At 40.7% G+C, this 10949-nt stretch overlaps 2 protein-coding genes across 2 annotated transcripts; one reads left to right on the plus strand and one right to left on the minus strand.

Annotated features, from left to right (window-relative positions):
- Positions 1-2582: 2582 nt before the first annotated feature.
- On the minus strand, positions 2583-4016 carry LOC122039080 (apoptosis-inducing factor homolog B-like). Its single transcript, XM_042599092.1, has 3 exons — positions 3796-4016; positions 2999-3707; positions 2583-2870 (listed from the first exon to the last, which is right to left on the minus strand). Exons 1-3 carry the CDS (start codon positions 4014-4016, stop codon positions 2589-2591), a joined length of 1212 nt encoding a protein of 403 aa, XP_042455026.1. The 3' UTR covers positions 2583-2588.
- A 731-nt stretch (positions 4017-4747) lies between these two features.
- Positions 4748-8212, plus strand: LOC122015861 (beta-1,4-xylosyltransferase IRX9-like). The gene is made up of 3 exons (XM_042572928.1): positions 4748-5768; positions 7033-7291; positions 7872-8212. Exons 1-3 carry the CDS (start codon positions 5089-5091, stop codon positions 8022-8024), a joined length of 1092 nt encoding a protein of 363 aa, XP_042428862.1. The 5' UTR covers positions 4748-5088; the 3' UTR covers positions 8025-8212.
- The last annotated feature ends 2737 nt before the right edge of the window (positions 8213-10949 follow it).

Genomic DNA, 10949 nt, shown 5'->3' on the forward strand with positions numbered 1-10949 from the left:
CTCTAGAGAAGCCAAAATAAGCAATGGAGGACACCGTTGGACTCCTTGCAACCTCAAAAATCTATAGGATTTGAAATGGTTCAAATCAGACTTGTCTAGGTCTAATAGTGAATTTCAATCAAAACTCACTGATCAACTTAGAGAGTTTAAATTGCAACTATTTTAGGTTTTATAATTTTTAAGGCTGTAAGGAGTTCAACAATGTCCTTCATTACTTATTTCGACTTCTTTGAAAGTATTAAAATATTATCGAAAAAATTAACTAAATCCTAAACGTTATGAGTTTGATATGATTTATATATTAGACCCACGTTATGTATGCATGCATGTAAAAGAAAAAGAAAAGAAAAGAGAAGAGAGGGATGAAAGAAAAGAGAGATTACATGCTTAGGAGATAGAAAAAAAATAATAGAAAATTAAGAATGAGAAAAGTTAGGGTGCGTTTGGTACGTGTGTTTTCTATTTTCATTTTCTGGAAAACGCGCGTTTTCTAAAAAATGGTGTTTGGTTTGTATTTTTCGTGATTGTTTTCTAAAAAAATAGCTAGCGTTTTCTAGAAAAATAGAAAATAACAAAAAATTGTTTTCTATTTTCTAGAAAACATGCATTTTCCAGAAAATGAAAATAAAAAACGCACCCTTAGATTTGCAGAAGGAGTAGAACCAAAAGCGCACATAATAATTACATGTATCTTTTATAAATATCAAAATAGTCTATGCTTTTGATCAATTTAAAAATATATCTACAGGAGCGCTTTTTAATTTATACGGATTAGTAGAAAGATTTCGTGACGTCATATCAATTACTCACAGACTAATATTGATTATATATACTAGTCATTGTATATATACTAGTGATCGTGCACATACGTCACATGTGTAATATAATATATTGAAATCATATTGGATAAAATATCTGATTTTTAAAAATCTTAATTATTTGGATCTTTAAAAATCCAAATTGTTTGGATTTTTGAATATCATCTTTACAACTTCTTTATGAAAAATATTAATTTAATATTATATTTATCTTAGTAAAAAAAACTAAGAAAAGTATATTTTTTAACATTGTCGGCTTAACATATTTATAGAAGTTTTTTTTTATCATAGTATTGTCAATTTTAAGATGTAGGACTAAAGAGAACTATATTTTTTTATATAAAATAATAAGAGAAAATTAATAATAAAAAAATTCATAATAATATACAGCAGCTGAGTCTCGAACTTTAGATCATTTATTGTTTCGCTTATGGAATTACTAATAAACCTTGGAATTATTTTTAGTGGGAATAGAAAAAAGGATATTAATGTAAATTCATTTTAGGTTTCACCAAAGTTAGTTAGTAAAAGGGAAAGATTTTTAATAAAATAGTAAGATATATATATATATATATATATATATATATATATATATATATATATATATATACACGATTTTGTTGAAGTATGGACATGCACATGCAGACTTGTCCGCAACCCACACATGCAATTTGATATTTAATTTATTTTTTTATTTTTTTATTTTTTTACCATCGTCATTCTCGTTGCTATGTGGCGATTGTGCAAGCACTCCTCGCCTCTGGCCGACCGACCACCACCCATCGATCGCCCTGCCTCCAGCCTCCAGCCTCGAGCCTCCCGCCACCCGCCGACCACCCAGTGGCCACCCGCCGACAGCAAGAATCCCGGCCGAAATCCGACCACAATCGCGGTCGATAGCATGGTGGTCGGATCGCAGCCGGATTTCGGCCGGATTTCGGTTGCAATCCTGCTGCGAACCAGCGGGGTCTGGCAGCGACCGGATTCCTACCGAGATGGCGCCTGATTCCGGCCGCGACAAGAATAAATGGACCGGATTCATGTTATAGTTTGGACGCGATGGTGCCGAAATCCGGACGCGATGGCGCTGGAATCCGGTCGCTTTGGCACCGGAATCCGGTCGCTATGGCACCGGAATCCGGTCGCTAAGGTGCCTGAATCCAGTCACCTGCCCAACACGGCCGGGATAGCGCTGGATCTATGCCGCGATCCTCGACGGGTTCACCCCATGGCCTATAGTGTGGGTGGGTCCAGGCGGCCGGAGGCCGCTGGCGGTGGGCAGATGGCCAGCGGTCGGGTGAGGATGGGTGGGTGGCGGTGGGTGATGTGCGGGTGGCCGGCCTCGAGGCGCTGTGATGAGGCGTGGCGAGAACGAAGAAGCAGGAGAGAAAAAAAAAAAAAGTTACATTTAAAAAATTAAAATGAAAATGACATGACAAAATCCGTAGCAATCCGTAAAAAATAGTCCGTAGCATAACAATTCTATATATATATATATATATATATATATATATATATATATATATATATATATATATATATATATATATATATATATATATATTTCATAAATAACCGTTTTATAATATATATGACACGAGTTCATCCGATTAATATTTAATTCACTACTAAATAAATTAGAAGTACATAAATTGAGAGGTTCATCTCCAGAATAATATAACTTTCTCTACGTATGAAATTCATAATTCTTTATGAAAGCAAACCCAAACAAAGTTGGCATAGACAAGGTTTGCAACTGCATGCCCAACATCACAAGAAGGTATAGCCGTGATCTAGCCCCAACAGCTTCCTCGTCTTCCTCAAGAATAGCTCTCTGTTCTTGATCAACCCAGGGAGGAGCCCTGTCATGGTCGTGAACGGCAGCTGCGCCACCGCGTCCTTCTTCCCCAACGACACCATCGCGATCGACATGGATGGCCTGTACTTCCCCAGCTTCGCTTCCTTTCCCCCGTTCGCCTCCTTTATCAGGGCTTTCAAGTTCTTCGACACGATCATCGCGTGCCTCTGCGCCAACACCCCCTGTTTTCGCTCCTGTCCAGCACATAATTAAACTTGAGTCAAGCGACTAAAATTGATAGATTTAGATCAAAATTTTCAATTTTCGAAGAAAAAAGGGGGTAATTTTCTCTTCGTCTGCGCGCGCCATGACCTGTGCTTACCGGAACGTCGATGATGTCGCCGATGGCGAAGATGTTGTTGAAGCCCTTAACTCGTAGGTGCTCGTCCACCATGAGCTGCCCGTACTTGTCCAAGCAGTCTTTCACCACCGACTCCTTGAGCCACGCCGAGCCCAGGGGCCTTCTCACGCAGAGGTAGTGCACGTCGGCGGCGATCGCCTCTCCGGCCGACGTGATGTAGACACCTTTGTTCGCCTGGAACGTGTCCAAATCGATGGTCTGCTCCAAGAGCACGTCCACATTCTTGGATCGCAACCATTCCAGCGCCTTGCTGCCGGCCTTAGAGCCTATGAACCCCAGCAGCCTCGGCCCGCTGTGGACCAGCGTCACCTTCTTCTCCGGATAGGAGGCCGCAATGTCGGATGCGAGCTCGACGCCGCTCGGGCCGCCGCCGATGATGAGAATGGAGCTCGAGTTTTTCATCTTGGCGTTGGCCTCTCTGAACTTGTCCATTCGTTCCCTACGGCTCTGCGGCGAGGAGACAGAGTGGCCGGTGGCGATGACGAGGTAGTCGTAGGGGAACTGGCGGCCGTCCGAGGTGGTAACTTCGGTGTCGGTGATGTTGACGGCGGAGGCGACGACGACCTTGGCGTTGACGAGGTAGTCGACGTGGTTGACGACCGCCTTGTCGGCGAACGCCGGGTCCACCATCGACCGCATGGTGGCCCACGATATCTCGAAGTACTCTTTCCTGTTTAAGAAACAATTCCCATTTCAAGCACGATCGAGGAGGCCACATTGATAAAGGCGTCGCCTCCGACTTGTTTACGAGTACGTACTGGTCGATGAGGACGACGTCGGCGACGAACTGGAGGGACTTGGCGACGACGGATCCGGCGATGCCGCCGCCGACAATGACAACGCGCTTCCAGCAAACGGCAGCAGAGGTGGAGGAGGAGGAGGAGGATCGGCCACTGCCGCTGCTGGAGATGACCCATTGCGGGTAGCCGCCAATGTCGCTGGCGGAGCGGATGTGCGGCGACAGCAGGTTTCCCTCCATCTCGCGCTGTGGCAGCGACCGGCGAGACGAGAGCAAGCGGAGGGGCGTGCGCGGGAGGAGAGGGAGCGCGCGCGAAGGGGGCAAGAGATCGCGAGAAATCTATAAATGTGTCGTCGATGGATTAACGGGCTGTGTCGCTTTTGCTGTTGGCCTGAAAATAGCGATAAAGGAGGCAACTGTTGGCCGTATACGTTGTTACCGGGAATAGAAGGTTATCGCGAGGCGGGTTTATAATTAGCGCGTGGAATGGTTGAACATTTCTCGTTACACTTATTTACTCCGTTAATATATAATAAAATTAACTAAAATGATTATTTGAAAGCTCATTTTATAGAAATTATTATTATTATTATCAATCAGTATCAGATCATGGACCAGGCTACGCGATTGGCATTTAGTTCAGATAACAACATCCACAAATTGCAACAGCTGGTGTGACAGGGACAAAATTTAATTTAATTATGTATGTTGAAGTTTGTAAAATAAGTTAGAATGATTGGAATTGACAACGTAAAATACTTTGCTAATGTAATTGAAAAGAGCCGAGAGACGTAAATGAACGTTTCCATCTCTCCTAGTCAACGCTGTCATACTTCCATTTCAATGTCCAATTGACGATGGTTCCAGTGAAATGACCTCGGGAGATGAAAAATGTTCTAGAGGAGCAGTTTGCATCATCCTGTGTATTCCCATCATATTCCTCTTCCGCCAGCACACATGCCTAATTCCTGCTGTACTTTGACCTCCGTTTGTTAATGTTCCAATACCAAATTTCCTCCTCCTTTACTTGATTCACCCCCTCACTTCCTCTATGGTCCAGCCAAACGATTAGGTGGTGGGTTTCCTTCGAGACTCTCCACTCCAAGGCCATCGCTGCTGCGAGCCCCCCTCCTCCTATTTCCTTCGAGGCATTCATTCTCTCTCGGACATTCCGTCGAGCACCTGGTCGGCAGCTCTGTTTTCGTGCTGTGTTTCCGGCCCTTGCGGTGGTTTTTTTATTCTTTATTGTGGTTGTCGGTGGGATTCGTAGAATTGATTCCGGTTCTCCGTCCGCGCGTCTTCGGCGAGGGAGATGGGCTCGCTGGATCGATCTAAGAAGAGGATCCAGCTTTGGAAGAAGGCGCTCGTCCACTTCGCGCTCTGCTTCGTCATCGGATTCTTCACTGGCTTCGCGCCGCCCAGCGCAGCTAGTCTCTTCTCCATCGGCGCCGCCGAGCGACCGCCCGTCGTTGTCGTCGTCCCGGCTGCTCCCTTGGCGGCCGCGGGGCAGGTTGTCGAGCCTGCCGGGTCGACCGGCAACAGGTCCCTCTCTGAGATCTCCAGATCTGTGCCTGTTCCCGCCGACAACGACGTCGACCCGCCGCCGCCCCGCGAGGCAGCCGCGGTGGCGCCTTCACCGCGCGAGCGGCTGCTGATCCTGGTCACGACGACGCGGCGCGACGACCGGTTCCGAGGTGCGTTCTTGCGGCGGCTGGCGCACACTCTACGGCTGGTGCCGCCGCCGCTGCTGTGGATCGTCGTTCAGGCGAGCGAGGATGCTGGTGCCACAGCAGCTATGCTGCGGAACACCGGTGTCATGTACAGGCACTTGACCTTTAAGGAGAACTTTACCGACCCGGAGGCGGAGGCCGACCACCAGCGGAACGTCGCCCTTAGTCACGTCGAGTACCACCGACTCACTGGGATCATTCACTTCGCTACCGCATCCAACGTCTACGACCTACAATTCTTCGAGGAGATAAGACATATCGAGTACGCCCGTTCTGCCTTCTTCTTCGTTTTTTTTTCCTGCTGCCATCTGTTTTCGAAATTAAAAGCTCGAATCAATATTAGCATCTCTGCAGCTCCAATCCTTATCCGATTCATTGAGATTTCCCATCTTCGTCACTTTGCTAAAGAAAAGTGAAAGGCAAAAGTCTTGCTCCTTTCCACAGCTTTTGACCTTTTCAACCGAAAATCGATTTTTTCATTCTGTAGTTGTGATAAATTACTTCATTGCTAGAGTGGGTTGGCAATGCAACATTGGAACTTTGACATGATCAAAATAGGTAATTAACCAGATCTTCGAATTTGATGCTTTCTCTGTTTTTATTTTCTTTCCTCTTTTTCTATTCGAGGCGTTAAACATGCAAATATGCCTCAAAAGGCGTTATTTTCAGCGCGGGCAGTGTGCATCGCGAGAAAGGAAAAATATACTCTCTTCGATTGATTATTCTGTAGGTGTGATACCTTTGCTTGGCCCTTTGCTGGTATTGAAAATTCTCAACCCTTGCTTAGTTAATAATGATAAAGATTCTCAATTCTTGCTCTTAAAAATATTTAGTTTTTCTTCTCTCTTATAATCCCAAGAAATTGCTGATCGGTTTAATAAATTGGATGAATTTTGATCATTGAATCACTCATAACCAATCAAAACAGAAATTGTAGAATTAAAGATGCAAAAGTTGCCCCTGCACTTTGCAAAGGTGATGCCGTCTCTATAAACTAACCAATCCGTAACAAGAAAACCTTTTTCTTTTCTAAAGACCCCTACCAGGGTTTCTTGTCCCTCACTTCATCTCTTGCACATGCATCTTTGTTGTTCTGGACATTACCTGGTTTGCAAGCTACAGAACTCGTAGTTTTACCTGACATACTTTTTAGGATCTTATTTGATAATTACCGACATACACAAATTGGACCGTACCTTTTTCAGTGAATTCAATACGTCAAGTTAAGATCTCTGTCTCTCATGTAATTGTTTATTTATCTTCCCTGTTATGTTCGGTTCTATGGTGTCTCTCGTGTAATTGTTTTCAAACTCCAGTAGAGGTTGTTAAAAAACTCAATTGTCCCAATTTAATATGCATGGTCAAAGAACGGTCACAGTTTTGCTACTGATGCCAAACTATTCTGATTATTCATTCATGCTACTTGACCATAGCATATAGCACCAACTGTTGGACTGTGTTGTCCTATTTTCGCTTTCTCAAGCAACAACTGAAATAGTGTTAATGCCTCTTATTCAAAATTCTAGGGTTTTTGGGATATGGCCAGTAGCAATGGTATCTACAAACAGGAAAAGGGTGGTTGTGGATGGCCCAGTTTGTAACTCATCAAAGGTACAAGGATGGATCTTAGAGGAGTTGAACAATGACAATAAGTTGCTGCTCGGTAGTACTGACAAGAACCATAAACCCCCCAAAATAAATATTTCTGGCTTTGCATTCAATAGCTCAATATTGTGGGATCCTGAGAGGTGGGGGCGCCCTACTTCATTGCCTGACACATCACAGGTTTGCTTTCAGCATTTTCTTATTATAATTATCGAACACTTAAGTGGCATAAAAGATTTCAAAGCAAATCTAACTTCTATTTGCCATTTTTGTGAATATAGTTCTCATTTGAAGAATTTTTTATCTTCATTCTTTGAACTTGGTGAAATATATTTCTAATTCTACATGAACTCTATCTTAAAATGAAACATGAAGCATAGTCGGTGATTAGCTAGTAAGATCATGTGTTAACTCATGCATTGCTTCCATCTCTTTCATTTTTCTTTCATTGACTTATCAATCAATTGCATTGCTAAGTGACACATGTATTAGATGCTTTCTTGATGTGATATCCGGTGGCCTTAGGGTTATTTATTTATACTATAAGAAAGGTTATCAACCACCTAATTGGCAACAGTTGTTTCAATTATTAGCCCATGCAATATGTTTACCAGATGTTTCTCCCTCGCCTAATTAGGATTGGCAACATGGCATTAATGTCCTAGTAGTAACTGGTGGTGGTTTTTCCATTCTTTACCCACCGCCACATTTTCTTTATAAAGCCTCTTCATTTAAGCCTTGTTGGCGATGGTGATTTCAGGATTCAATCAAGTTTGTGCATGAAGTCATCCTAGAAGATGAGACTAAGTTGAAGGGAATTCCTGCTGATTGCTCCAGGATCATGGTGTGGCACCTTAACATGCCAAGTGTTCTTACCCTGCCCTTCCATTCTCCAAACCAAGGTAGAAGGTAGACAATGAGAGGATGAATCATTTATAGAAGTGTAAATGAGAGAGAGGAAAAAAAAAAGAGAAGAAAATGTTACTTCCAATTCTTATTTAATATCTTTTGGGTAAGGCTAATTATGACGCCCTCTCAAACCATTTTTTTTGGCGATTACACCAAGGTATTATTTCATAAGGTTGGCGACTTTATAATTGAGGCTGGTTAGCACATACATATCTCGTTACCAATGCACTAAGATGAGAAATAGAAAGCAAGGAATCGATCACCAATTCTCTTGAAGAACTCTTTGGTGATTCTGGTATGAAAATATGCTCTTGCAATATTTGCTAGTCTCAAATTTGGTGGAATTTTTCAATAAATTATGTAGGGCATGATGCCTTTTTTTTGGTTGGAATAGCAAAGTAGGATTAAAAGGGCACTCCTTTCCCAATGGCCCCTCATGCAAGGTTTATTGTTCAAGAATTGCCATTATGGTGTCCTCTTCTCTGTCTTGTATCATAAATATGCTGGAGGACCATCTCTCTTTCAAGAACTGTCATAATGCCAAAGATATTGATTGCTTTGCATGCCTTACCTTTAGTTTTAGCCAAAGTAGGAATGATTTACAGTTGAATACAAGGAAACTGTTTTATAGTACTCTCTGGATTCGAAAAATCTTCTTAGTGGAGTGAAATTTTACAAGGAAAGATCTGTCTGATAGATAGCATTGGCAGTCTTGTCTCAGCTTGTTTGTGTATATTTCCAGGCCTTTTGTCCTCAAAATTTTACCATACATTTAAGTAACTAACCATAAGTGCGTGGGCAGTTAAGATGCTTTGAGTATACTTTGGATGCCTTCTATAGAGATTCCATTCGAATGCCTTCAATTGAGGATTGGGCCCCAATCTGTGTAAATCACATCCTAACCATGTAAGGCAACAAACATTGGTCCATGTTACGCAAAGGCACAAGCAAAAGTGAAAACCAGTGACAGAAAACCCCATTTTCTTTCATGTAGGTTTTCTTACATATGCAATAGCTAGCAATATGCACGTCTGATAAATGTTTATTGAATATAGTAGACAAAGGTGGATTTTGAGCGTAGTGCTTACCAATTAAGCTAGTTGGCATCCTCACATATATAATAGTATTGATCTAACAGGTGTAACTAGATCTGCTTCAGCTCTGTTAACTTCATATGCAAAGTTCAAAGCTCATCTAACAGGTGTAAATGCAGAAGCCATCTGGCCATACAATAAATGAATGAAGGCTGTTATTCAGTAATATCAGTGGTCACCTTTCTCTGTTTGTTTATGCATTTGCCCAAATATAACCTCTTAGATATGTTAGACGACACTGCCAATGAGTAAGCAAGAAGTCTAAAAGTTATAACTGAATTGACTAAAGAGAATTTGACTTGGTCGAGTGAGGAGATGAACAATCTCAAACAAGTCTAATAGCGTCACATATAGGTTTGAAGGGGAGACAAAGCTTGGGAACAATTCATTGAATCTCATTCTATTATCTAGATTAAATTTCAAGTACCAATTTGAGCCATATATTAATGATAATGAGATCTTCCAAACTTATCAATATGCTTTAAACTGTGTGTATAAGATTATAAGAACAATAATTTATTTTTATCACTAATATTAGAGGTTGTAATAGGTCAAGAGCTACTGGACCTTTACAGATAAAGAAAGTGTCGGTGAAACGATACTCTGCAATCAATTTAAGTTGGTTTGACATGTTTATACAAAGAGTTAAGTTTGCTTATTACACCAATATGCGTATCAAGTGTGAAAGGATTTAACGGTGTTTTTGAAACTTGGTGAGCTTATAACTCGAAGTGGTCAAATTTTGATTGACTTAACGTGGCCAATATGGATGGATTGTGTTTGATAGTTCAAAAGTCCATGTACTAGTTAACACGGTGTATATATATAAAATGCAACCAAAATTGCATCCCAAACTATCATACATTGATAAAAGAAAAAAAAAAAAACTATCTTATACACATAAGAAAAATCTTGTACAAAGATTAAATTTTCTTATTTAAAAAAATAATCAATATATTGAAACGACTAATGATACAAAGAAGTTATTATTCTCATGTATCTTTATTATTATTGTTTTTAATAAAATATAAGTGAATATATATCACAAAACCAAGGAGTTATGAATTAAGACTAAGCATAAAGTTCAACATAATTATTAAACAAGTTCCACATGTAAATACAAAAGTCACAAAATTGATAATAATAGTTACAGAATATTCGAATGTCAAAATGACAAATTAATATGTCATAATACTTATTTAGCAAGTTCACACAGATACAATGAAAATTAAAGAAATACATACTTATCACACAATAGTAAATTTTGTTCCCATAGTAAGCTATTCTAAAGACATCATATATATCGCCACAAGAACATATCACGAAACTATCACTTAAATATTATTATCAGCAAACTCCAAGAGATACTTTTACCGCTTTTTAATGCATAGCATGTCCTTGAAGAATCAGATTCTTCTTGTGATAATTAATTGAATTGTCCATGTTCTCATTTCCAACTCCAACATTGCCTACGTAAGTTAACCGTGTAAATTACATGCTAATTATCAAAGATTAAAAAAAACTGTATGGCAAAGAAAAAGTTGATGACTCGTATATATACGTGAAAAGAGAGACTATGATTCATTTATTGCAAAGATTAACTAAAAAATACGATAGAAGGAATGCAAAATAAAAGCTCTCTATGCATGAAAATAACGGGCGTCAAGGGTACTTGCTCTTAACTCTCCTGTCTATATTTATCGGCGACGAACTTTTTATAATGCTTCATCAGCGTTGGATGAACAACACCTGAGCAAATGAACTGATCTAGTGACATGGGAAGCCCATCCTCTGGCATCGGTTGAATCTTTGGACAGTTACATATTTCTAGTGTT

This window comes from Zingiber officinale, chromosome 1A (assembly GCF_018446385.1).
Source record: "Zingiber officinale cultivar Zhangliang chromosome 1A, Zo_v1.1, whole genome shotgun sequence".
Taxonomy (NCBI): domain Eukaryota; kingdom Viridiplantae; phylum Streptophyta; class Magnoliopsida; order Zingiberales; family Zingiberaceae; genus Zingiber; species Zingiber officinale.